Source organism: Botryllus schlosseri, chromosome 9 (genome assembly GCF_051294905.1).
Source record: "Botryllus schlosseri isolate E-star chromosome 9, Bs_hap1, whole genome shotgun sequence".
In the NCBI taxonomy this organism is placed as follows: domain Eukaryota; kingdom Metazoa; phylum Chordata; class Ascidiacea; order Stolidobranchia; family Styelidae; genus Botryllus; species Botryllus schlosseri.
This window is the reverse complement of record NC_137244.1, coordinates 22,501,742-22,529,219: the sequence shown is the minus strand read 5'-3', so window position 1 is coordinate 22,529,219 and position 27,478 is coordinate 22,501,742. Positions and strand designations below refer to the sequence as shown.

General features: G+C 38.5%; 1 protein-coding gene across 1 annotated transcript in view; it reads right to left on the bottom strand.

Annotated features, from left to right (window-relative positions):
- Window positions 1-27,478, bottom strand: part of LOC145446472 (uncharacterized) — a 47,012-nt gene that overhangs the window by 4,207 nt on the left and 15,327 nt on the right. The window contains exons 20-81 of the mRNA XM_080324768.1: window positions 27,355-27,478; window positions 27,055-27,294; window positions 26,534-26,781; window positions 26,279-26,441; window positions 25,830-26,066; window positions 25,547-25,755; window positions 25,214-25,358; window positions 24,863-25,129; window positions 24,508-24,638; window positions 24,308-24,431; window positions 23,578-23,802; window positions 23,309-23,512; window positions 22,997-23,200; window positions 22,019-22,221; window positions 21,788-21,908; window positions 21,514-21,603; window positions 21,111-21,451; window positions 20,649-20,936; window positions 20,313-20,412; window positions 20,027-20,254; window positions 19,701-19,888; window positions 19,309-19,521; window positions 19,120-19,252; window positions 18,924-19,064; window positions 18,531-18,697; window positions 18,170-18,352; window positions 17,986-18,106; window positions 17,531-17,797; window positions 17,200-17,402; window positions 16,676-16,963; window positions 15,509-15,629; window positions 15,173-15,445; window positions 15,049-15,117; window positions 14,666-14,938; window positions 14,560-14,607; window positions 14,220-14,468; window positions 14,078-14,146; window positions 13,177-13,449; window positions 12,460-12,644; window positions 11,946-12,233; window positions 11,694-11,811; window positions 11,222-11,430; window positions 11,044-11,162; window positions 10,358-10,545; window positions 9,770-9,962; window positions 9,652-9,713; window positions 9,456-9,589; window positions 8,990-9,155; window positions 8,481-8,735; window positions 6,913-7,086; window positions 6,453-6,537; window positions 6,003-6,163; window positions 5,820-5,943; window positions 4,416-4,478; window positions 4,220-4,357; window positions 4,077-4,163; window positions 3,081-3,250; window positions 2,417-2,554; window positions 1,476-1,606; window positions 1,327-1,411; window positions 1,171-1,261; window positions 904-1,047 (exon numbers count right to left, since the gene is read on the bottom strand). Of these exons, the coding sequence (XP_080180894.1) occupies window positions 904-1,047; window positions 1,171-1,261; window positions 1,327-1,411; window positions 1,476-1,606; window positions 2,417-2,554; window positions 3,081-3,250; window positions 4,077-4,163; window positions 4,220-4,357; window positions 4,416-4,478; window positions 5,820-5,943; window positions 6,003-6,163; window positions 6,453-6,537; window positions 6,913-7,086; window positions 8,481-8,735; window positions 8,990-9,155; window positions 9,456-9,589; window positions 9,652-9,713; window positions 9,770-9,962; window positions 10,358-10,545; window positions 11,044-11,162; window positions 11,222-11,430; window positions 11,694-11,811; window positions 11,946-12,233; window positions 12,460-12,644; window positions 13,177-13,449; window positions 14,078-14,146; window positions 14,220-14,468; window positions 14,560-14,607; window positions 14,666-14,938; window positions 15,049-15,117; window positions 15,173-15,445; window positions 15,509-15,629; window positions 16,676-16,963; window positions 17,200-17,402; window positions 17,531-17,797; window positions 17,986-18,106; window positions 18,170-18,352; window positions 18,531-18,697; window positions 18,924-19,064; window positions 19,120-19,252; window positions 19,309-19,521; window positions 19,701-19,888; window positions 20,027-20,254; window positions 20,313-20,412; window positions 20,649-20,936; window positions 21,111-21,451; window positions 21,514-21,603; window positions 21,788-21,908; window positions 22,019-22,221; window positions 22,997-23,200; window positions 23,309-23,512; window positions 23,578-23,802; window positions 24,308-24,431; window positions 24,508-24,638; window positions 24,863-25,129; window positions 25,214-25,358; window positions 25,547-25,755; window positions 25,830-26,066; window positions 26,279-26,441; window positions 26,534-26,781; window positions 27,055-27,294; window positions 27,355-27,478 (10,679 nt within the window). The remainder of the gene's footprint in view (window positions 1-903; window positions 1,048-1,170; window positions 1,262-1,326; window positions 1,412-1,475; window positions 1,607-2,416; window positions 2,555-3,080; window positions 3,251-4,076; window positions 4,164-4,219; window positions 4,358-4,415; window positions 4,479-5,819; window positions 5,944-6,002; window positions 6,164-6,452; window positions 6,538-6,912; window positions 7,087-8,480; window positions 8,736-8,989; window positions 9,156-9,455; window positions 9,590-9,651; window positions 9,714-9,769; window positions 9,963-10,357; window positions 10,546-11,043; window positions 11,163-11,221; window positions 11,431-11,693; window positions 11,812-11,945; window positions 12,234-12,459; window positions 12,645-13,176; window positions 13,450-14,077; window positions 14,147-14,219; window positions 14,469-14,559; window positions 14,608-14,665; window positions 14,939-15,048; window positions 15,118-15,172; window positions 15,446-15,508; window positions 15,630-16,675; window positions 16,964-17,199; window positions 17,403-17,530; window positions 17,798-17,985; window positions 18,107-18,169; window positions 18,353-18,530; window positions 18,698-18,923; window positions 19,065-19,119; window positions 19,253-19,308; window positions 19,522-19,700; window positions 19,889-20,026; window positions 20,255-20,312; window positions 20,413-20,648; window positions 20,937-21,110; window positions 21,452-21,513; window positions 21,604-21,787; window positions 21,909-22,018; window positions 22,222-22,996; window positions 23,201-23,308; window positions 23,513-23,577; window positions 23,803-24,307; window positions 24,432-24,507; window positions 24,639-24,862; window positions 25,130-25,213; window positions 25,359-25,546; window positions 25,756-25,829; window positions 26,067-26,278; window positions 26,442-26,533; window positions 26,782-27,054; window positions 27,295-27,354) is intronic.

Here is a 27,478-nt window from a genome sequence, read left to right as displayed (position 1 = left end):
TATCGTAATGTTTGTAACTGATGCTTCGCAATCTAGCATTTACTTATCATATCGTAATCTAGCCGTCCATGGCGTGTACTAATCTGGAAAGGTGGACTCTGATTTTTCTTTAGTTTTAAAGCTGTTTTAGCATACCAACCTTCGAAACTTTCTGGACTAAAGACATTAAATACGTGTTCCGTTTTTAGATTTATATTTCACTTTTTATTCCCAGTACCATATATTTTGATTTCTAATTAATATCAGTTCTTTTGTCTGGATAACGTACATGTTGAAGTATAAAAGCAAGTGTAGTAATGCCTTCAATTTCCAGAAATAAAGCTACACAATATATCATTTTTAGGGTCCACCATATTTTCTATTAACGTTTACTAATCGCACAATGTGTTTACACCGTATCCAACACACCATCTCCGTATTGCTCTTCAACTAAACTTATAAGGCCTTATAATATGGGGAAGTGGGCAATACAATGATAATTTCTAAATCGTGCTGTTTGAGTAAACAGAGGATTAGTATCGCATTTGCCATATCAATACTATCATTTTTATCCCATGATGCGGACGAATGCTTATCCTTATGCTATCGAAAATTGGATGCCTGCTGGTATGCATCAATATGAATCAAGCTCGTCACCTTTCGCATAGCTCAATTTGCACCTTTTTACAATCCATGTGAACGAATTAGGATCGTTTTCACAACTACTTACTTACTTGAGTAGTTTTAAAGTCAGTCAATTCTACTTCTACTTCAAGTAGTTTTAGGTTCCTCATGGAAGAAGTACTTCTACTCGTACTTGAGTAGATTTTTTCGTCGCTACTTTTACTTCTACTTGAGTAGCTTTATTGACTACTTTGACCACCTCTGGTTTTGAATACCGTGCACATAGAGACAAATAACGACCTGGAGTGTCGCAGGCGCCTCTAGATATCGATACATCATCCAGTCCAATATCTCCATGATAATCGATCCCGACAATAGCTTCAAATACAACTTTGTAACGACCATTGACAGCGATGTTGACACTGGCAGATTTCCAAGCATCCCCTACAAAAGGCAAAAGGTATTCGTCAATAGCACAAACCATTTGAGGAACAAACCAATAAATTCTGCAAGATTACTTCCATGACATTCCCAAACCACTACCAAAACGCAAGATAAGTAAAGCACCTTGAGGGCCTTGTTTGTTCCAAATCAATTTGTCTGCCGTGTTTCTCCTGGATCGGGTAGTGTACACGTTCAATGCATTGATATCGAGACCCTAGATATTAAAAAATAACAGAAAACACATACAGCCATTGTATTGGTGAATCCGTGTCAACTTACATGCATATGATAAAAGAACTGCAAACAGTTCTTTTCAGAGGTTAGTATTTCAGGCGAAATAAGACGTGTTTTCTGATTGTACGACCTGCAAAAATAGAATTGCGGTAACGCCGAAAGTACAATTATCACACTAAAAAAAGATGCGTTACTGAGGTGACGATGTCTCCATGTACATGTAATAACCGTCCGGGGTTTTCAAGGTGTGGTCCGTAGTTGGGCCGGTAAACGCAGACCCGGTCGCGCCCTTGTTTCTTACCCAGTTAAAATCGTCGGTGGTGTCCTGCGGTTAAAGACACAGGTATGCTTGTTACAGCAATTGAAAGTTTTTCGCAGATATAATTTCCTTGCTACAGCGATGGAAAAGTACATTGAATTTTCTTTTGAAAGGGGTACCACCGGCACCCCGCCAGTATCGGTAACGATATTAACGAGTCAAACTAATAACATAACTTTAAGTGGGTTTGTAGTAAATTGCGTCTGAACCTATCCGCTAATAATCACAATAAAGCGTTATTCTGGTACACCATTGACGAATTCTGAATTCTATTGCTCAAGAACCGGTCTACACGATTTTTGTGGTAGATTGTGTTTCGGCGTTTTTTGCCTGATTCGAAGGTGTTGAATCTTAATCTGGCATTATTATTTTCTATTGCATCATATTTTAGAGATATTATGTAAGTTCATTACTAAGGTGGTGAGTAACGAAGGAAGAACTTTTACTGTTTTAGAGTACCCAAGTAGATTTTGCCTAATTTCAATACTTAATCAAGTGATAATGTTTTTACACTACTCCCACATTTACTTCAATAGTTTATCGGCAAATTTACTTACTGGATTATGAAAAGTATAAAGTAGTTTTCATCACTTTCATGATATGTATCACAGTAACCGAATATATTTTCGAAGCCTAAATCAATCATCAAAGTTTTTGCCGCAAAACTCATTTCTGTTTTTAGACCAGTGTAACACTGTCTTTGAAATTACCAGTCCCCTTCCATGAAATCTTCAAAACCTCATTATTTGATTTCCGATGTACCTCTAATTAGCAATGACGAACTTTATCGACTCGCAAGTCAGAGATGAAACCTACTTGTGTAAATCCACACAAATTGGGATCTTGAAAATCGCATTTAAACAGTGGCTTTGGACAGCTCCCCCTCTTCAGAACAATATCATCGAGAGCGATATCTCCATGGTAATCGGAGCCTCTGATGGCCACAAACATCACCTGTACATGAAATGGAATTATTTTTGTATAATTTTCAGCTTTCAGAGAAGATATCTTTCCGATAAGACGCTTCGATTGGTATTTGTAGGTCCGAGAGAGGCGTTTGACTTGTTTGACTTCACTGGGACGCTATGATGCATATTACATCAGGGTGTCTTAGTCTTGTGAGGCTTGAAACGATAAAAAAAACTAGTAGCATCGAATCACTCCATGATAGTGAATGGTATGAGGAATTTAGTACAAAGTATATATCTATGCAAGTGACAAATGGAACAAGCTACAGGGTAAGCCATTAAATCTTTTCAATGAGATTCTGATAAAATTTCATGACATCATAAGGTTCGGTTACGCACAAAATGTGTGGGAACGGTGAGTTTTATTTAAATTTAAGATATGAATGGTTCAACGTTATCTGTCAGGCGACTCAAAATATCTTTACTTACAATTTATATAATCACCATACTTCGACCAGTCGCTAGTATATCAGCTCGATGATGGCTTTGCGATCATAGGAAATTTCACCTACTTGAAACCTTTCCACCGGGTGAAGCTCCAGCACTTTTTTCTGCCACTTATCGCCTTGGTTTCCAGACTGCTCCCAAATCTTCTCCTGGGCTTGGCTTCGGTACAAAAGCCACACGGACAAGTCTCCGACTCCCACTCCGTACATGTGGTAGAAAAATTCCAAACACGCCTCTGCGAGACGTGAATTGGGATGAGCGCTAACAAATTTAGCGATATGACTTGAGTAGCAACACAATGCAAACCGCAAATAATGTTGGAAATAAAATCACAAATTGTGGCACACTGAAAATTCGAAAATTAGAACCACAATCCAGACTATGGGCGAGAATTTTAAACACGGAATTAACATAAGTTTCATCAAATTCGAGAATTATGAGAAGCGACCTATGTTCAAATCACTACTAGGGCTGGGCCTAATGATACGAGTAGTCATCATCATCATTGGTTTATTAGCAATTTTATCAGTTCAATACACCACAAAAATGCGATACAATGAAAAGACAGGAAGATGTCGAAGCGACAAGGAGTAGTCTATGGAATCTGACACCCACCTTGGCCTAGGCGATGTAAAGAGGAGGCATGCACACTGAATGAAAGTAAAGAAGATAGTATAGAAGAAGAATGCGACAAGAAATAGGGCGGCATGTCATGGGAAGCGAGATCGATAGGTCAGTCGTGGTCCGGTAATCTTGAGGATGGACTGTAGTGGAGACAATATCTTTGATTATTAAAATTACACGGCCCACCAATAGTTTCTGTGACGTCGTGATCAGCCAGTAGCATTCGGCGTTGTAACAAAGTATAATGAAATAGAATGGGTCGCGAAAATACCAAAATATGTTATGTGGTGTAGAATGAAAGATATATCATATCGTTGGACTATCTACATTCTACATCGTCCACATTCTTATGATAAAATGCTGAGTTATGCTGGAATATTCGACTTGATGCTTGATGCTGGACTGCCATTTGTCCATCGTATCACAGAGCGTTTTACCTTGAGTGCTTTCTACGGCAGGCGTGGCAAGCCTTGCAATGTCACCCGGTTCTCTGGGATTTGATGTTTCGATGAAGACATAATGTCCTGTAAGTTATACGTCACTGTGAAGATTTCTGCCTCGAGATTACGTAACGCCATACCGTTGGGGTTTCCTAACGTATGATCGCTGGAGGGTCCGGTGTCTCCGGACGGGGTGCTTCCGTTAAATTTGACCCAGTCGAATTGATCGGATTCGGAATTGTATATGGTGCACGAATGTTCGAAGTTACACTGCCACACTGTGATGAAAGGTTGGGAATCATTAAAAGTAATTACAATGAAAGAGTTGAACTTCACTGATGTCGGAAACGGCGGTTGTTGATTCTGGCATTGGCGTTGTGATTTCGGCCAAAGTTTCACCTGAACGAAATAAGATTCGGGATGACTTTGGTATCAAAATTATAATTATCATCAATGCACATAACTGTATCACAACCAGAACACATTCATTCATATACTTAAAATGTGACAAGTCAAAAAGGAATAAAACGAATTGGCAATGTCAAATAGTCGCAAAATACTTGAAACATTTCGGAAATCGAGACAATCAAACTATTACAATGTGTTTTCTGTGTTTGTCATCATAGCTATGAGCAAGAAAGATTTTGCATCAATTTTACAGATCAAGAAAAATTCTCCTTTTAATACGAAGCTGCAAGCGATTAGGTGTGAAGGTGTGATGAATAACAGGAGTTTATGGTCAGTGGTCACTAACACGGTACTGGAGTACGAGTATTTTGGAGCACGTAAACAGGTTGTTCCTGCATGCTCTACTTGCTCAAGTGGAGATTCCACACTACTTCCACTTTTATTGAACAGTTTTCAGTTTATTAGGCAAAATTTGGCCTAGAATACTTACCAGAATACCTAGAATACTTTTTTACTTACTGAGAAATCGCTGCTTCTATTCAGGGACTTTTTTTCGTTCTCTCAAAATTGCGTAAACAGCTGAACTAAATCTTTTAACGTTCTATAACGGTAAGATTACCATACGTCCTCCTTTAGGAGGATTTGTCCTTCTTTTTCAGGCGATTGAAAATGTCCTCCAACGACGACTAAATCTCCTATTAAATAATTCGTCTTTTACAGCTAGGATAATGGACAGGATAATGTTCAATATATTTTTTTTTTAGTAAACTTACAAAAATTTCCAGTAAATACTGAAAAACCGACTGTTTTCAGTTTCGATCAACTAACTTTAATGATTTGTTAGAAGTGCCCTCCTTCCCTGATTCCAAAATATGGTAACCCTACATTAGGGGGACTAAAATGTAGTAAGTAATATAGAAGCACACAAAAAATCAAGTGGTAGACTCAATCTGCCGCGAAACATCCTAATTTATGTTAATTTACAAGGATTTATGAAAATGTGGGGGATATGGCCCTCGGCAATGCCAATGCGACGAAACCGTTGCTTTTTTAGTCATCAACATCCCAAATTCAGCGGTCAGGCTAATCAACGTTTCGTTGACCTTGCAAGTTCACAGTAAATTACACGAGCAATTCGTTTTTTGATAATGTACCTAATGTCGAAAATTACCACGCAGGCCACTTAAAACCGTCACGCAGGCCACGGATAGGCCGCCCCTGCCCTAAAACTTCTCACGCTGTCCATTTTATTAGCATATAGCAGACATCACACACGCACAGACTTGAAACGATAATCTTACCGCAAAAAATTATTTTGAAAGCTCAACTCACTTGTCGCAGCAACACCAGTTAGAGCCAGGCTTGCCACGTCGCCGTTCTCGGCGTAGATTTCGACGGTGTATGCCGTGTCCGTAGCTAGTCCTTCAACTATAACCTGCGTGTCTTGTACGCTTTGCTGAATTTAAAGTTAAAAATATCCTGCCGCTGTCGGTCTTACATGGTCCGTGACTATACCTGAATTGAGGGCGCCTCGGCGTCGAAAGCATTTGTAAGAGTAATTCTGTATCCAGTCACTCCCAACGTGGGTGAAGCGTCCCACGAGAGCAAAAGGCTGGTCGCGTCGACGTTGTATGTTTGCAAATTCGTAGGACTTTCGACTTCGGTAGTTTGAACAGCTGTTCGACAGGGAACATGGTATTTCAATCAACGGTTTATATCGTATCAGTAGTATATCAGAAGAGCACATCGTGCATTATATCCAGAGTGGGTCAGTAAATAAGTGCTCCTACTTTTTTTGGAGTACTCAAGTAGGTTTTTTTGGGTATAATTTAAAGAAAATCCGTAGCAGACTCTTTCGTCGGCATAAAAGCTTACGCAAAGTAACCACTGCCGTGTTTTGTGATGCATAGCACACTGCCACCATAATTGATGACTAGATACATGGCACCACAAAAGCACACTTACCTGTCGTCTGGTCGGTGATTTGGGGCAGTCTCATACTCGTCGCAGAAGTCGGAACTATACTAGCAGTTTTGGAGAGGGAATCCAGCTACAAAGCAATAAAATTCTGAAGCCGTCTGCTGTTGGTTATAAGTTTAGCATCTTGCATTGCTGAAATGTATCGAGTGTCCCCGATATAGCACATAAAAAATTCAATTCCTCGCTAATGTTTCATTTTCGCGATTCACAGAAACTCAGTTGCGGGTGCACCATATTTTCGAAAATTGTTATCCTAAACATCGGGTTATGGATATTACACTATCCAAAATAAAAAAATAATGATTTGCGGAATACAGAAAGTCAAACACATTCATGAAACGGAATTACCGATGCTTCACTTAGGCACTAAACAGCTGGCAAGGCTGGCGTTTATCATTTTACACCGATGACCATCATGCGCTAACGAATCACATTTCTTGAATACCCGGCTATTAACATCCGCAATTGCAGCGGTATGATTCCCGATTTCGTTCTTCAAATTCTGAAATTCGCGGTCATTTTCCATTTGGAGATCTTCCAAATTCAGCAGACAAGTATCGATCTGTCCGCCATTCCATTTGGTCTCTTGGGCAATTGCGGACACCAGCACCTCTGCGTCCTAAATAAGCATAGCAAAGCAAAGTTCTGCATCATTCATCAGCTGGTTTTTTTGTTTGTTGACCCTTTTGAAAATCTACAATAATTGAGCTTTTTTAACTGTGTGGTTACTTGGAAAAATGTTAATTTTAAAGCCATCACCTGACCGGTATCAGCTAGACATGAATGCAGCGGGTATATAACGAGTGGTGCAGTCATAGAGTAAAGAGCCAAGTTTTCTAATTCAATGATAAGCTGTACTCTCTCGGCGTTTACTAAGCGGCTGATGTGGTTGCAACAAATGGGCATCAAACTCATTTTTTGCGACACCAAAATGGGATTGCAAGTTCTAATTTCGGAAGTATCATTTAGTTAGACAATAGGTCATGTTAGAAACAGAGTTAATACTGGGACCACAGCAGAACACTATTGAACGCTGACAACAATGATATGCATTGACACGAGCAGTGCACTGAAATATGCTGTTACTTAATACCGAATTGAGTTCAGTGTTATTTATACCGCCTCTTAGTCAGATAGATAGAGAGAGAGAGAGAGAAAAATATTCAACATCAAAAAGAAATCTTGCAATTCAAAGTGATGATGAAACAGAAAACATTGACCGATCGCAGTAAGGGGAATGTAGTTCAAAAACGAATTTGAGATACAAAATGAACAATTGTGGATGGAAACGCATGATGTGTGATGTGATATTGCTTGATGACGAAGCATCGAAGGGATCTAATCAATCTATTTTGTAAATGGCTCACTATAGGTACACACTGTAGGTAATATCATTTATAATTGAGGTATTGGAAACAGCCTTCCGGACAGGGTTGTAACCAATTCACAAGGTTTCAGGTCACAAGCCAATCTCACTTTAAAGGTTTTGACTCGAGTCAAGTCGAATAATTTTCAATTCACTGCCGAGTCAAGTCCAAGTTCAAGTCAGGTAGTAGAGGGTCGAGTCCGAGTCATAGTGTTTTGACTCGAGTTCGAGTCCAAGTCATTATGTTCACTGTTTAGTTTTCAGTCCAATCCGGCACAACCCACTCTTGTCAATTCTGCTCATTGGTGTAGAATGGCTCGCATTCATAATATAGAAATTATCCTCAGTCATAACGGTTTCAGGCCCTATTTTCCAAGTATAAGGACTAATAGACGAAATACCAATAATGTGGAACTTAACTATTCTTCGAAGTTACAATGAAATGTCCGTCTTGGCTGTCCCAGTCTTGAGTCATATGACTTGGTTCGAGTCATGTACAATGACTCGAGTCTAAGTCGGGTCAATACAAAAATTGACTCCAATCGAGTCGAGTCACTTTACGCACTTGAAAAAATGACTCGAGTCATGTCGGGTTAACAAAAAATCGCGACTCGAGTCATAATAACCCTGCTTCCGGGTAAACCTACTTTTCCCATTCTCTGCAATTCGGCGACTTTTTCCGACAAACGCCTCACAGTGTTCTTGGAGTTTAACAGCTGGAGATCTCTGCGTTCGCCGCTCCTGGCCAAATCCCCGGCCTGCATTTCGAATTTCTCAGCGGTAGAGTTGATGGTTTGCAGCATTTCGTTACGCAGGCTGATGCGGTGACGCGTGGAAGTGTTGCTTATCCGGACAAATGTCTCTTCTGCGTCAAGGGCTGTTTGCTCGGCCGTTCTGACGTTCTAAGAGACGAGTCGTGAGGTAAAGTGAGATTATACGACCGGTGGCACATTTTATAAACTTTATCTGGTGATCAAGTTGTTGTCGATCTACGAAACTGTGAGTACACGTTTTGATTCAGTGGAAGAGTTTGCAAATTTCCGCATTTAGGAGTTTGGCGATTCTTTGATGATGCTAGGATGCCCGTGGGACATGATAAGTGATGGGAGGAGAAACCCTTTGGCTCTGCGCATAATACAGCATAAAGAATCCTTGCCTGCCGAAGACTCTCAATGTCCGCAAACATAAGCTCGAATTGTCCGTCGCTCAACTTTTGTAAACTAATCAAGTCGTCGATTGTTTGGTTGACTTCGTAGACCATTTCGATGGCACGTCGCTGTCTTGTTTCCACAAACTGGACTCTCCCCTCGAGTCCATCAAGTCTGGAATGATGCGATAAATGAGAGGTTTCTTCACCACCTACTCCAAGCTATTGAGTTAATAAATTCCTCAAAAAAATATTACAGGTTGAAATCGAAACGCCAAGAACACAAATATCTATTGTAGGGCCTAACTGAGACGCCGCAATTGTAAAAGGGTGTTGTAGGACTGTGAGACCGCTTCAGCATTTCTAAAGTTTTAAAGTTTCCAGAATTTTTTCAAAATTTTCATTTTTTTTTCAAAATTTCAAAAATTTCCAGAATATTAAAATTGCAAATTCAAATTTTAAACGTCACACCTACCTTCTGGAACCATCCAGAGTATGAATTTTGACCTCCTCAATCTTGCCCTCTAATCTTTCATCGTTATTGGCAATTGAACTCTTGAACAGCAAGAGATCACTGGCAATCCCGTCGACTTCGGCAGACAAGTTTCTCTGAAAAATCGCAAAATAACCATTCGGTACTGGGATCGTACGCATGCGTGTGTGTGGCTTACAATATTTTGATGATATGCATTTCCAATTTTGTCTCTTGACGCGATACTTTTTGCAACATCGTCTGCGACACGACGAAAATTACAGTTAATTCACACATACAGGAGCATTCACTCATACCTTGTAACTGCAAAATTTGTCCTCGAGTATAGTTATTGTGAACCTCCATAGACCGCTGTCGAATTGTCAGATTGCTGATGACTTCGGATGTTTTAGGCACGATAAAATACAACGAATTCTCGATGTCTCGAAGAACGGACGAGAAGTTCGATAGCAAATACTGAGTGTCTGTCGCAGCGCTAACTGAACCACCCTAGAACAGAATACTCTGTCAAAATTACCAGATTGTTTCAGTATATTCATGTATATCATAATATGACACAATAGTGTCAATTGGAACAGAAATAAGACAAGATGTGGGAACAAAGAATCAGCTGTAAATATGGCTGCCTGTTGTTTGAGCACGAGATAAAATCAAAATGGACAGTTGATCATGCGACACTTGAGCGACACGACTATATAACCTTCAAACTAACCCTAACCCCCAAAATTTACCCCAAGCCTAGCTCTAATTCATTCCAACCCTAACCCTAACCCACCACTAACCCTAACTTCAACCCTCATGCTCATATGTCGCCTGCCCACGTGTCATATGCTACTGTGTCACATATTCATAGGTTCGCAGACCAAAAATACAATATCGTATACCGGGTAATCCATGTAAATTGTGGACTCTGCACTTTCACTGTTTTCTCCATAGTCATCGTAATTCAGCAGCACGTCATCCTGCGGTTTTGTGGAAATCGCATTCCACGCAGTCACGTTCAACGCTGTTATGTCTTTTCTGAGCTGCGTCAACGTTTTCGCGAATGACAATACGAGGGACTCATCATCGACTAAAAATGGAAAGCTTTTTGCAAGAGACAGTTGATCACTTACGCGATATATCTTGCGGTGCTCGATGGACATAAAATGATCCTGGACGCAAAACTATGTCATTTGACTGGATACTTTGGTGAGATTTCAAATCAATTTTGAGGAATTAACGAGAATGATCGTATTCAATTGGTTGAATCAATATTATCGGAAAAAGAATATGCAGTATGTGACATGGGTGTAAGATACTTAATGATGGCTCTAGTCATTGTTGAAATTTTTCAGGGTCAGGAATGGAGAGAGTAGGTAGTAGAGTAGTTGGTACTTCTCAACAATGACGCTGGATGCTTCTGCATGCGTAAATTGATTACCATTTCATGGTGAAAGTAAGGAATGTTTCAAAGGAAACGTAATTCGCATGTTTGACCCCTTTGACATGACACACTCTATATGTCATATTGTCTCTCAAAAGTTGGGAAAACCAGCAGGTATTAAGAAAATGAACGTTAAAGCATTACCCAAGGTGTGATTTTTCAAGTTGAGCATCATTAAATATTCCACTTTCTTTACAATATTTTCCATTTCAACAGCGATTGCTTGACTTTGTAGATTGTGTTCTTCCAAGATAGCGGTATGCCTAACACAAAAGAAATCATTTCGGTGCATGCGTGTGTAATTATTAAAATATATTCTTACTTCTGAGCGGTGCTCTCAAGGCTTGATGTTTGCCCGTAAAAATCGAATATTTTCGTACCCAATATATTCAATTTTGCGACCATGCCCTCATGTGCGGCAGTGAATAAATCGAGTTCTGCTAATTTTCCGTTGACAACAGATGACAAAGCGGTCAGATTCATGTCAATGGATGTCAGGGCGGAATCAAACTTCTGGTCCTTTCTTTGAAGCTGGAAAACGTCACTGATAACACCACTAATTAAAAGAATGACGGTGAAAAAAATCAGTCTTTTTTGTCAACGAATCACATAAATTGAGTCCAAGGGACCTGATAATCATCACGAAAGACTGGACACTCTCTTGGTTTATGAAAATGTATAGAAATTTGCTATTTAAAAGAAGCCATCGCTACTGCCCTAGAAAATGAATCATTATTCATTAAAAAATCAGCCCTACTTGAGTTCTCGAAAGCCTACTGTGATCTATACAATACCATATTTCGTTGCATCTCGGACACGGTTTCATTGTATTGCTGAAGTCTTTCTTCGTAGGACGTCTGGTCTTTCTTGATAGTTGTGAGATTCGACTGCAGCCACGAGTAGGATTGTTCCCTGACGACAACAAGTTGAGTTGTGATCGCACATTTTGAGGTGCAACAACAAATTCAATACTGGATTAAAGGCGGTGTGTTGCCAGAAATTACAAGGAAGATGTCGTATGTAGGTTGAATATTGCGAACGCTAACCTCAGTAACGTGAAATCGTAGCTCGAATTCACGAATTTCTCAAAATCATTCTTTGCTTTCTGCAGCATTCCGTCTATGGTAGAAATCTTCTTCTGTGCTTCAATGTCGGATGACTGCAGAGACTGGACCGTTTCGTTCAAGCTTGACATTCCTTTTTGCTGAAGCTCCAAGTCAACACTAGTGCGGTTTATGTCAAGTCCTTGCCGGGAAACTTCTTGCCGTGTCATATCCAGGAATGTAGTCATGTTTTCAAAACGATTATCTTGAGAAAGAATGCTTGCAGTATGTCTGAAATAGACAGAAATGAAAAACAAGTAATTACTAACTCACACTTACGATGTTTCATTTCAGTTTAGGTCTATTGACCTGTGCAACATTTATATTCAATCAGGACAGAATCTATAAAGAAAAGGTACAGTTTACATGAGCAGAATCGCTCACAAAATTTGTAGCAGCAACATAAAAGCCTACAATGGTACTCGAAATCAGTTAGGGAAGAATAGTAAATGCTTACCTTTCCAATCCCACTTCACACTGACTTGTGCGATCATATAGACGCAACATTTCATCCGACATCAACTCGACTAGCTGTTCCGTCTCATTCTGAACTGATTGCAGCAACCGCACAGCGTCTTCATGTCGATGCTGGCGATTGTTCAGTGATTTCAAATCACGGGTTAGGGATGACATATTTCCAATCTAGAAGATGGATCGTACAGTAAAGAAAAACTAGTTAGAGCAAAATCTATAACAAGTGATTTCAACCATTTTCTTCGCTGGTGGCTCACTAATTTAGTAAAGAAATGGCAATGGCCAACTAACATTCCATGAAAAACACCAAACACCCAAAAAAGACTCCCAAAACACCATATTTCTAGCTGCTGGCAGATAAGACTCTTATGCGTTCGTAGTTAATTTGTTTCGACACTGTAAATTATAAAAAATAGAATAAGTTATACAGCGCCGAATATAACAATATATCACCTGTACATACGAGGAAATAAAATATAAAACTAAACGATATGTATAAAAAACGGAGTGACTAGTTGTTGGGAAGAATAAACAGAATTAAGGAAGCTCGATGGCCCAATACTGTGCCCTAGATTATAAGGAAAGTATGAATTTTTCGGACGCACTACACACAAAGTATATTATGGTAGGCAGGTTTGAGATGATCATGTTAAACAGTAACACAGTACAAATCTTCAAAATAAAGGCAATTTTGACGCACCAAAGCCCCGATATGTTTCTGATTTGTCGACTGATTGCTTGTGACCCTATTCATCGCTTCAGCCAGGGCATTGATCTGCGTGGACGTATCGGTCAAATTTTGTTTGATCGATTTTTCCAACGATGCCAGCAATCTAGTCGCTGCGCTACGTGTGACATTGCGTTCGTGCTCGGTTTCAAATTTGAAAATTCCAAACATCTCATCGAAAGCCAACAGCTGTGACCGAAGATCGGACATGGCCTGATTTGATGTCTTATCGAAATCCTGAAGCAGCTGAAAAACATCATAAATGCCTTAGCAATAGTATTTCAAGACTTCAGTAGATTATGTTAGGTATGATGATGTAAGTGTTGAGTACTTGAATATGGATAGAGTGTCAATTATGATGATTTGAGTTCAGAGGGAAGGGGGATTTTTTCAGCAACCAAAATTATACGCCCCTTGTCAACAAGAGTTACTCTATCAACAAAAACACATTTTCAATGATAAGTCTTCACAGTGAAAGGCTTCAAACCTCAATTGGTAGAATTGCTGCACAGCACTCTGAAATAGGCAATAGGCATGTTCGTGACGTACCAAATGATAATTGATGTAAGGTGTAACAGCATGGAATGGACATAATTTGAATTTTTGGAGTTATCCACACTGTTGTGACTTCATAATGAATGTTAGTACTCTTGATTACATATGGGTATCAAGATTTTGCAGAGAAGGACATCTGAGAACGTTAAAAAAGATGCCTAATCGTCATAAAGGAAACAAAGAGATGAATTGTAATTTTTTTATCATTTGATGTTAAAATTAACAGGAATCATATTTTAATATTGGAATTTCATTGCGTACGATAACCTATTCAAATAGGAGCCAATGTGTACAATTCTTTTTTAAGAAGTTTTCTTACCTTAATGCTAATGCTGTGATTATTAAGTCTGCCAGACATTGTCATGTCTAATCTTGCAAGACGATTGTCCTAAAACAAAACAAGGTAAATTTTTCAAACAGAGGCAACAAATTTTCGAGTAATTTAAAGAGAATACACTCACCACACCACGTAGATTCCTAGTATTTTGCCAGATTTGAAGTGAGGCATAACGCATTGCTTCGCCCAACAACGCAATTCTTTCTGTTTCGTTCGTAAGCCCATTGAGTATCACTTGTTGCTTTACGGAGAGATCTGAGCTTCGATCATTCAAGTAACCGAAGTTACGTAGATTGCTTTGGATTTGCTGATCAATTGCGGAAAACCGACGTTCTATCATCTGCTTCAAACTTTTTGTCGTATTGCAAATACCCTACAATAAAGGATATCTCATCAAGTGAAAATAATGTCTAGAAGTACAAGGAAAATTATGTGAATATAAGTACATATACAATCTAACTCACGGAGATATGCTGCTTTTGATCCACAATATCTGCTTCAAAAGTGTTAGTCTGCAGAGACAAGATATGATGAGTATATGATTTGTGATCAGCAACAGTATTCGAATACCAAATTGTCCAGGAATATGCGAAAGGATCTATCAACCTTTCCACGAGCTTTCATGGATGCGGAAAGCAAATCGATTTTGTTTTTGTTGGATGCGATATCATCCGATACGGACGACTCTAACACATGTAGTGCGTCGCTGACGTTGTTTTGAATTTCAAACATGGCGTCAACCAAATCGGTAGATATTTCTTCAACGCGCCAAGAGAGGTTGTTACTGAGGTTTCGCACAAGCACCATACTTTCAATAACATTTTCCAGACTGCTTTTTAGCATCTGCAATAAATACAACGTCGATTAGCACTGAATATAGAGGTTTCAGAAAAATAAAAGATATTATTCAATATAAATACTGCCTAATCTACCAAAGTTAATGAAAACCATACCTCAGCCACTTGGTCTTGCAATAGATTTTTGGCAGTTACGCTGAACACATTGTCTTTGAATTGTTGAGTCTGAGAACATGAATTGTATTTGAAACTATTGATAGGTGTGTTCATGTTCAGTTACCAGGTCAGAAATTTTAAGCCCAATACCATCCTGCAAGGCAATGAGCTCGTTTGTAGTGTTTCTCAAATTCTGAATGTCATCTGCATTGGTTTTGACACCGATTCGGAATAAGTTATCCCTGTTTTCTGTTGAAATCGACATAGTCGTGCGGGCGTCTCGCACCAGTTCCGCTAGCCCGTCAGTACGATTGTTCGTTTTCATTTCGAACTCGGTCAGCCTCTTACCAACATCCGATAAGTTGTTTCTTATATCGGCAGCGGAACCGTCAAGTTGCTGTTTGAAAAAAGAAACGTGGTATTGCGCATTCTTCATGAAACTACACAGGCGAAAATATACCAGAATTCGGGAGATCATTTCCTTATCTCGCAACTTATTATTCACGATTTCCTCTGTATTATTCCAGACTTCATCAAAAAGAATGTTGTACTTGCTTGCAAGCAGCCAAACGTGGTTAAATCTTGATAAAAATCAGACACATTATAAATATAGGATCAGGGGAGTTGGCATAGTGGTAAGTCCACCAACACTGACGCTGGAGGCCCCAGTTCGATTCTCGACAGTGACAAATCGGAAATTTACAAGTCTTAACTAAAAAGCCTATAGATCAGTGGTTCTCAACCTTTTTGTCTTTGCGGACCCCTTTTGGACCGTCACGGACCCCCTCAATTTTAGGTTAAATTTAGCTCAACTACCGTGAATTCGTCATATGTCTTGTGCAAATATTAACTTTAGGCTAGCGATAAACAGAAAAAATGACTTTTCTTCAAAATAGCATCCTATTATTGTTTTTTCTGGAATAGTGGTTATGTATATGACAGGACAACATGGATTTTTGTGAACATTTCGATTTCTCGCTGCTTGACCTTACTATTCCAGCATTTTATTTTTTCTACAATCCCAAACAAAACATCTCCAAACATTAATATATTTTTATCAGGAGGCTATTGGCAATTTAGCAATTAAAATGAGTTTGCACAGTAGAAAATCTCATCTCAGCATGCCATTCTTTGGATGTGAGTCAAGTCAAAAGTTATAGCACAAAGGAAGCGAAACTGCCTCACAATTTCCCTGATTGAAAACGTACTAAAAATTAGGTTATCAACCATTGTACAAATTTAGAGGTTTTGCAGACCCCCTGATAATGCTTTAGAACCCCCGGTTGAAAATCACTGCTACAGAAAGACCTAATCAAGGTTTAATTCATGGAAGAGAATGAAAAGGGTGAGGAAGCCTAACAAAAGAAAGATCTAATAATGTTTCATCGGGCACTAGAGTGAGGTGAATGCCACATTGGTTGTTTTGAACTTCTCCAATCTACTCATTACATCGCATCGTGTATTGCTGTGTACATTGTGCGCCGTGAGCAGATAAAAATAATAGTACTGCCGATTGGCTGATTAAGAAAGAAGAAACACGATGTGCTAATTCTTATTTCATGTACGTTGAAGATGCCGCATCACCATTGATTGCATCTCTAACAGTATTACAAATATAACTACATACCTGTCAGTATTCTCAGCATCAGTTTGCATCAATGATACCGACATGTTATCTAATCTTTCTTGGAGCAGATTGCCACGGATTTCATTTTCCTCGCCGATCAAACGAAGCGCGACGCTTTGGTTTGAAATTCTAGCCGCAAGGACACGAAGCGCATTGGTTGTGTTTTTGATCTCGTCCTCAAAATCGACCTCGTCACTTGTGAGATTTCTCAGTTTTTCCTGCATCAACACAATTTTCATGTGCATCCGGGCAGTTTCTTCGGATTGAGCCCTAAGTGACGATTCTTGCCTGTAAAGTTGCAGTTTTATTTGCAAAACACATGAAACGTGCACCAAATCACGCTGCCGCAAAACTACCTTTACATATGTATGCAGGGGTAGAGAAGTTGTATACTTGATGGAAAATAATATTCATCGTAAAATGCACCACACTCACATTAAAAATGCTGTAATGACATATTTAAGCCACAATGACTGCTGCAGTTTGGAAAAAGCAGCAACACACAGCTGTAAAATATATCTTACTCGTAGTTGCTTTTATAAGACACGGTACTATTACGGAGGCTATCGATTTCTTGCTTCAGATCCTGTATAACTCGACGAAGTTGTCGATGAGAGTTTTTAGATGTCTCCAATGAATTGAATATGTCTCCAAAGTTGGAATCGTGCAGCCGCAGTTGCGTTTCTTGATCTTGGGCAACTTGACGAACCAGTTTCAAATCTTCTATCTATCGTAAAAAAATAGCAATACTTTAAAACCACCTATACATACTATGGTGGGCAAAATTGTCTTTAATTGTGTATGAGGGTGATAAAAGTGTTCAAAAAGATGCCAGCAATTCTCTTCTATACTTACGGCAAACTTAATCTTTTCAGAAGCAGTATCCCAGCTCGTCGATTTGTTCCGCAATTCATCAATAACACTATTTTCCTTATTTGTCCGCTCTTCAAAGGATAAGATGGATTTCCAGTTTTGCTGTATGGAGTTATTAAGCCGACGGAAATTTTCAGTGGCCATCTTTTCCAATGATTTCACATTTTGAATTTGAATTCGGTTAGATTCTAATTCAGTAAACACCAAGCTTTGGTTTGCCCTGAAATCGTCCTGATTTTGACTTAAAACCTGAATGAAAACATCTTCTTTTGTGTACGGAAATATATCATACTCTATATATGCAAGTCATTCGAATTAACAATTCTAATCACTTGCTCAATTACTAAGGATATATTCCATTTTCCTCCCTCACCTGTTGTCTATCAAAAGCCATTGAAACAAAACAGTCTATGTTAAATGTAACATCTAGAATTTACCTTTACAGCATCTGAGATATACTGGTACGTTGAATCCAGAGAAACCATAACATTTCCTTGATTTTCAAGTATTTCATAGGCTCCATGCAGATCCCGTGCAATTTTGTCAATAATGACGTGTCTAAATTCATGAACATGACACCGATTCATAAAAGGAAAAGCTGTATCACAAGATCGATATTACTCATCAGATAAATTCGCCACAATACTGGAGGATGTGTTGACCAAGTCCTCTACTCTGGCAGATATGTTGCTAATCTGTTTGGACTGATGATCCAAATCTTGATTTGTAGCAAAGATACTTGATTTGATGATATCCAACTCAGAAGACATCTTGAGATTTGAGTCAGACGTTGTTTCTGATATTCTACGAATGAAAGTTCTAGATGAGCCTAGATGAGTTTATTTAACAACTCTTTGAAAGAATATTATTACTGAATAATTTGCAATAGCGAAACAGTGCATAGAAACTTTCAATGCAAAGAATTGCATATTCACACATTTCCAATTTAATCACAGCTCTATTAATAACAAAGTAGATTTACTTTTGGCATGTTGAGTTTACAGTCTTGATATCATCCTCCATCATTGATGTAGCGGTCCACAAAGATTGTATTCGTGCCAGATTATTGGCAGTTGAGTTCTGCAACTCATTTACTCTCTTCCTAATGAGCGACTGCTCTCCCACTACAGTCAAGATTTCAGCAGAATTCTGAAAATAAAAACCGCATACATAATATATATGAGGACATGACTATATTATTTTATGATGTTTTAATGCTTTTTTGTGTAAGGAAATAAATTATGAAAGTAGCTACTTGCAAATAAAAATTCAGATGGCACAGATCCAGTATGGAAGACTTTAAACAAAATATGGTCTGATGCCAGACCAAAACTAGTTACGACATTGTATTATATAAAAAGACCTAGGACTCTACCTCGATAATCGTTTCCGAATTCTCCATCTGATTATGACTTAGCATATCAGTGCGATTTACCAATCTTTCCAACATACCGGCATGCAAATTCAATTCATCACGTCGAAGACCAGCAAGTGATTCCAGATTGTCAAAACGCTCCTGCAACATACCTACCTCAATAGGATGCAACGAAAATAGTAACATAATTCCTTACTTTCATATTCATTTGACTTTTTATATCATAAACAGTCATATTGCGCAAAGAGGTTTGACAATCATACATGAGCTCTGTCATTTTCACAACACTTTCATTCAGCAAATTCATTTTTTGCTCGATTGCATGGTTTCTGTAGGAACAGTACTTCAGTATTGTACAAAATACCTCATCAATTACATAACATACTTGCTGAAATTCTCTTCTACAACCAGAGCCGTTGATGAGTTGAATTGCATGAAGTTCAGTTTCAAAATGTCGATACTAGCAGACAAACGCTTCATTCTCTCTTCACCAGATGCAGTGATTCCAATTAGATTGGATATATTGCGCCCAAAACCATTCACATTGGTTTTGATGGAATCCAACTTCTTTTTGTTAGCACCAACCATATTGTGCAATCTACCAAAGTATATGAAATCTCAGTAAGTCCGTTATATATAGACAATATAATGAAAGTGGCTAGTTCCAGTCAAGAACAGTCACGTTTAAAACATCTTACCATATTACTGCGATTGCAGCAAAACAATCAGTCAAACTGTATCATCATAACCTCAAGATAAAGTAACAAGTATCAACACCTTTCAATATCAGCCTTGTTGGTATCAGTTTCGTTTGAGATCTTGGACGTCATGCCCAATAGCATCAGGAATTTTTCGTTATTTTGCGCTTGAGATTTGATGACGTAACTCGACAAATTGACGTGTCTTTGTTGCAAATCTTGCTCCAACTTCATAACATCTGATTGGCGTTTTAGTAAGTTCAAGTGCTGGATAAATAGAGTAGAATGAGCTCAGAGAACACGTAAAGAATACCAGCTCTCCACAACAGTAATTGCGTCTGCCATATGTGGTCGCCAATCATGAATTCGATATTTTTACAAAATTGTATATGCAAAGTTTTTTACTTGAACTTCCAATTTCTGAATTTTCTTTTGGTGTTGCGTCATTGTATCATTCATTTGTGCTGTGTCCTTTCCAATCTTCGACAATCCTCTATTGAAGCTAGCTTGACTTTCAGAAAACATTAGTTGATGCCATTGGTGATTAGCATCGAACGTTTTGCTCAAGTTACTGCAGGAATCATTGATATATGAGACATCATTCTGTAAGCTGGTCTGATGTGCAGAGAGAGCCTTAACGAAATCGGATTTTGTCGCAGTCATAAAAATAGAAAATCCGCCTTTTCTGTACTTGCAAAAAATGCTGCATATCTTCAATAACTCCTGTCTTGTGAGAATTATTTAGAGCGAGAACTTCAATAACATTTTCTAGTTTGGCCATTGACATGTCTCTGCGCAAAACAAGATAATATACTGCAATATTAAAGAAAATTCTTTGCACAAGTATCTCAAATATATATGTCACACAGAATGGCACCTGTCACAATATATATTATTACGCTTGAAATATATTTCACCAGCAGCAATCATGTTTAATTCCTAATCGATAAACGTTACCAATGATAAAGTCTCGTTCTTGCATGGAAACGCACAAACACAGAAGGTAATCAACAAAAGAATACCATACCTCAAATTCAGTTTCATGTCTGTCTCCTTTGTTATAGCCGATAGATTTCTCAGCATGGATTCGCATCGAGAAATATTGACCCTCAAAACTGCAGAGGTATTTTCAAGCCTAACATTTCCGACATTTACTTGCATCATAACAGAGTGGAGGTATTGTGATGTATCCATCATTTTCCTATTTATAGCGGAACTGGTGTCTTCCAACGAATGAACACTAGTTTCCAACGTTTGGATTTGATTGAACATTTTTTCTTGAACCGAGTGGGTAATCTCCTCAAACTGCTGGAATCTAGACCATGATAAGAGCTGATTACATAACAGATTCTTTGCTACAGACAATATTCTATATTATGAACATAACCAACATCTGACATGCATTACAAATATTACAAAGTGAGATTACCACTTATCGTTTCTGATATTTTGATCCGAAATCAAATCCATACAAACACAAAGACTGTACCTGTTTTCGAAATGTCCGTTTATTCCATCCATCCTTTCTGTTAATACACTCATTTGGTTTGTGCAATCCTCAATTCCACCAATAAACTTGTCCGCTTGCATTTCAGCTTTCATTGGTTTATTATCAGATTCACTCAACGTTGCAGATTTCAAATTTGATCCGTTTGTGTATCTCATAGCGGATATCATACCCAACATGGTACTAGCATATTCTGATGATTGCTTTTCTAATGTCTGAAGTAGCTCAATCTCAACCCCATGCGCTCCTATCTGACTGTCTTGATATATTGATTGATTTTGTAGGGTGGATATCGCGGTCCTATGTTCAGCAATTTGTTGGTTCTATAACGAGAAAACTAAGCTATAATAACATTTGTGATATCGACTGGCACTATATAACTTACATTAGAGTCAATTTTATGAATCGCATCTGCCATCTGAGAGCGATCCAGCAAAACCATGTCCGAGATATTGTGAATAGATGATGTGTGAAGCTAAAATGCACAATATAAAATTTGTAGTACGGCAAATTGACCAGCAAATATTATGCAACAGTATGTAATACCGCTAACTTAGTTTTCAAGAGGTATAAAGTTGCTTAGATGTTATGAAGAATTGACTTTTATTGCTAAAAATGACAAGAAAGGACTGACTCCATACTTCAAATGGTATTTTTACCTGATCTGCAGACACCAAAGATTCAAGCGACTTATCTATACTCCGCAAGGTATTGTCATGTGAAACACCCTGCGCCTGCAGGAATTCAACAATTTCGTCCATTTCATCAAGCTTGGAAAGTCTACAAAATAAATTAACAGTAACAGAAATTGCTATGAAACATGAATACTGCAATGGAAAATAAGGGGATCCCACTGAAATCACTGATGTGTGTGAAATAGTACAGCTTACATATTATGCTGTCTGACGCTGGCATTCCTCGCCGAGTGAGACAGGGCAACAATTTTAACCGAGTTATCTTGCATCGTGTCCAACATGTCCACCACTCTTTGTTCGATGGCATTCTGCATTTCTTCCACCGTGAGATTGATCGAAGTCAAAAATAGCGCTGTTTCTTGCAATAATTTTGAATTTGACTTTCCGTTTTCCGAAATCTAGGAGGAAGGTAGTATAATACAAGCAAAGGTCGAATTTGTGTATATCATGTCCTGGGTGGCTCGGCTCTGAAGACTTTGTCATATCGAGCCTCCCGTCTACCCAGCATGTCGCATTTCATTGTTACATTTTTGTAGTGTTATGTTGATATGTAATGCATACGAATAAAGATTCTGTCTCTCTCTCTCTATCAGCAATTCAGCATGTATCATTTTGTCAGTCATTGACACTACGCTATACCTGAAGGACTCAGAAAACCTGTAGATTCTGGAAATTAGTGGTTAAAATCAAATACTTTACATGTAAGTATTAGTCATCCAATATTTTTAAAATCGGGTGACAAAAGGACAAGTTATTTCAACAGATATCGACAAAATATGCAAATACAGCATACTCATAAAAGAACTCTGGTCTAATATTACGGGCATAAAATCTATATTGCGTATCGTATGAGAAATCTACCGCCATGTTATATATTACTATACTATCTTCTTTTACTTTTCATTCGGTGTGCATGTCTACTCTTTGCATCGCCTAGGCCGAGGTGGGTGTCTGATTCCATCGACTACTCCAAGTCGTTTCGACACCTTTCGATCCTTTCATTGAATCGCATTTTTGTGATGTATTGAACTGATAAAATTGTTAAGAAACCAATGATGATGTAAATATATGCAGTATCTGGCCAGATTATTGGGGCTAAGTTGCTATTGATTTCATTTCATTAAAAAAGTATACTATTTCCACAGAGAAAGGTTTATAAGGAGCACAATATACCTTGTCTAGATCTTCTTGAAATCGTGCCACTTCCATTGTTAATCTTCGCTCAATCGCATTGCTGTTCGGCGCTGATTCATTGCATGCTTCTGCCAACAAAGATCTGACAGCTACATCGGAGCGAACCGCGTCAGATTCAACTGTCTCAATGCGTGCAAACGCCCAAGATATACTTTCGTTGAAGTACTTGAATTCAACATCAAGCTGAAATATTATTAAGCAAGTCAAGCAAATTGTTAAGGACCGATGTCATTTTATCTGTCATTGCACGAGAAGTGAACAGGCCACATGAAGAAAATCGGTATGACAAACCTCATTTTGAAGGCTATCAATGTGATGACGATCAGCAAGAATCATGTCTGCCATATCTTGGTTGGTTGCATTGAGATAGGAGAAAGCAGACTCAAGCATAGCTTTGGTCCAATTAGCTTCGACCTCAGTGTGATCCATCAAATCTATGATGCTCTTCTCATGTGCAATCAAACTGGTGTTGAGCTCTGTTTCAACTGCATTTATCTGAAAGCGAGAAAATTTCGTTTATTGCAAATGTGGAAAAATGATTCAAGAAAAAACATTGATACTTTGTCGAGTTCTTTGTCCTGATATACTATCCTGTTACTCATCCTCTCAAAGGCCGTTTTCATATTTGCCAAAGTATCCTGAGTGCCGTTTATGTGACCCTGCAGGGTGTCGACAAAATGTTGCACAACAGAATCAACGGTAGAATCCTCCCCGCTACCACTTCCAACATCTGACGCTTGAGAGTCTTCATTCACAATTAATGGTAAGAACGTGTTCCGAATATCCTGCGGGCAAAGCACGCATACTTTGAAAAGGGAGCGGAAAATGCTAAGAAATTGTTCAGCTGGACAAGTCATAGTGACCAAATCCATTGCTTTGGAGCGTAGGGGGAAGGGATGTCGCCCTTAAATTAACTCATAGGTCTTTGGTAAATATGGCCATCAGTTATAGTAGTCAGTTATAGTAGGTATTTTAAGTAGCAGACATTGACATTGGTAATATTATCACAAAAGCATTTTGATGACGTTATGTTTCAGATAGAGGATATTGTTTTTTGATGAATATTTCTTCCACAGAAAATAATCACAAGTACATCATAATATTGTTTAAAAAAATTTCTGAATCCATATTAGCTATTACATTTGACAAGTTGAAGTGACCGAACCGGCACTTGATGTCAGCTATACCGACCGAAATCACGGTTACCCTCGGGTATAGCAAATATCCAAGTAGGTGTTACCTTAAGTCTTATTTTATTTCAACAATAAACGAATTCCACATATATCTTACTTTCAGAACTTTCACTAAATCCACTCGAAAGTTGAATAGATTTTCGATGTCTGCCTCTTGGCTTGAAACTTTCGAATCCAAAAACCCATAGTTCATTGATTGCTTATCTTCTATAGATGACAATCTAAGAAAATACACGTTGCAATCCAACTTATTTGACCATCTCCAGAATACAGCGGGAAAACACCGAGGTAACTTACTGGGAAGTCACCTTCGACTGAAGATTCACATACATATCTTTCGATCGGGATAAAACTTTGTCAGAACTTTCCTTTAGTCTCTCGTTGAGATACACGATATTCTTCTGATTGCTGCTGATGCTGCCATTCAACTGGAAGTAAAATTTTAGTTTGGTATACTTTGTAATAGACAGAAAGAAGCCGACATTGCCCATGGGTGTGATAGGTAAGCATAATTCAAGTCTTGTTCTTATTTACAACATTATGATGATTATATACAGCATACGAAAAGGTAATCTTCAAGCGCAGACTTGGAAACGAGGCATGTTGTGCTCACTAGTAAGACAGTGTGAAGTTGTAACAATGACATGCTTACCGCAGACTTGAATATCTCCGCATTGTGCGCCACCTCACGTTCTAGATCAGCGACAGCTTTAGGCATCCCCGATAAAGGACTGACGGTAGTACACAAGCTGGAAACATTGCTGGCAATGTTATTGACGGTGTTTTGTGTCAAAACTGATTGATGTTCTACAAGGTCCAATCTATCGCTGTGGACTGCTTCAATTACACGCAATCTATCCGTCGTTTCTCTGGATTCACGAGAAACATTCCATAGAGACGAGTTTAGTTCTTCAACGTACTGCCCAAAAAGCATATTGCCAATAAAGTGTACATTGACCACACTGTTTGGACAGGGAACAGGAATGAATGCACAAAAACTTACTTGTTGCACAACCAGTTCAAAGTACTGTTTCTCTTTTGAGATTGTCTCTGTCATTTCAGTGACCGAATTGATATGATGGGGTATATATTTTAATCGTTGAGTCTCTTCGTACAGATATTGGAATAAGTCTCCATATCTGACATACCTAAAGTGGAAAATAAGTATATATATTATCAAGAATGTTGAAACATATATAGAATCAGTGTCGAACGCCAAGCAAATGCATTACATATCTCACAGTTGAAAATCACTTATCAGTTGATAGGTACTTGCTTTTCAGTGTTTATTATCTGATTAAAGAAGTCGAAGCATGATTTCCCGAGAATTACTTACTCCACTTCTCTTTTCAAGGCAGCAACATATTTTTTTCGGCACAAATGCAAGAACGGCATACTCCTTTCGCAGAGTATGGCGTTTACGACAGGTAATTCAGTGCCGTTGAATCGCATTGGCGGAACATGGTCGGCAATAGATGCAAACTGGTCGTTGAAATCTTCTAGAGAACGCGATAACACACGTACAGTCGAGTTGAGACCCTCGATCTGCAATGTCGGCAGAATTACTCCAGAATTTTAATACTTCTGATAAAAACATTGGAGCCTTCACAGAATTTCACCTTCACATCCAATTGCTCACGCACGTCAGCCGCTTCGAGATCGGACAATTTCCTCTGGACAGATGCATTCAAAGAGTTCAAGCTCTCAGACATCACATCCATCATCTGTTGTTCCGTAAGGTTGGAAGTGGACGTCAGCAGAGAAGAAATTCTCTCAAACTCCAGCCGATTTTTAGCCTCCAAGTTTTCCACAAACTTTTTCAGTTTCAAGATACTTTTACTGACATTATGAATTTGCTGACAAATAAGATTGATTGAACTCAAATAACTGAATAATTTACAAATAAATCTGGTAGCCTAACACAGACCAATATATGATGTACAGATACAGTATATCAATAATATAACAGGTTTCAATTATTTCCAATAATTATTTGCCAACATCTACTCACCATAAGCTATTCTACCTATTCTACAAAAATTAGGATTTAAAATAGAAATAGCATCACCTCTGTTCTCGATGACAAATTTACAACTTTGCTGTGCGTGAGCGATACCATATTTTGAACTGCACGTGTCACAGACGATAGTTCCGAGTAGCTTGTCAGCGATTTTTCTACGCGCATCGAGGTATCGTCAAGACGTTCCGAAACACGGATCATATCTTTTGACCTGGAGCAATAAAAGTTAAATTTCACATATCTAGGTGCATTTTTGCATTTGAATACCATCTCTTTGCTTTGTTAAATTCAATCACTACTTACAAGTTTGTAACATCTTGCTGGACGACAGAGAAGTTGTGCCTTATTTGCATCCGATCTGCGATAATCTCAATTCTGTTCTCCTCTATTTCTCCACTCAGATTGGTCAATAGCGTGTCTTGGTCAATCGCCAACAATGCCATTCCCACCATCACCCAGGTGGACTCATCCACATCATCAACGTCGTAGTCGTCTGGGATGTGTCTCTCTATGAATTGTGTCTCCCCTTTTCTTCCCTCTCGAACTCCCATCTAATTAGAGATTAATTTGAATCCAAGGTTATCGAGAATCAATGATCATGTTGTAAAGTTGACTCGATCATGTAACTTTGGAAAGTAAGTAAATACTGTAGTTGTAATGTAATCCGTAAAAGTACAAGTATTTACTTACTGATAACCTACTACCTGCTTGAAATCTAGTGTATATTCCATGATAGCAGTCAATATAGTCATTGAAATGATATAGAAACAAAAAGCAGATCCCCACATCATACTGCTCACGTACACATAAATTATAAATCGGACCTTTTTCATAATCTTCGACTGGAAATGTTGAGCCAACGATGATTTTTTCAACTTCGCCGATTGCCATTGTTTCAATAACTCCAATTCGTCTTGTAATTTGTCAATCAATAATTCTGAACTGAAGACGGCACGGGATAGATTTCGTTGATTAACCCTCAACTGACCAAGTTCTCCGCTCAACATTCGATCTGCGCCAAGTTGCAATAGGGTTAAGTTCTCTTCCATGGCTGAAATTGATACCTGCACAAAATCGATGTTATGTTGCAAACTATTACGAGACACACATAGGTGACAGCTAACTTGTGTTCTGGATTCCATATCACTTAGAAGAACCGAAATATTGGCATTTCCAGTGTCGATTTTCCGACTGGTAGCTTGAGCGTTTTGGTGAAGCTCTGAGATTTCTTCTTCCAAAGTCATGATC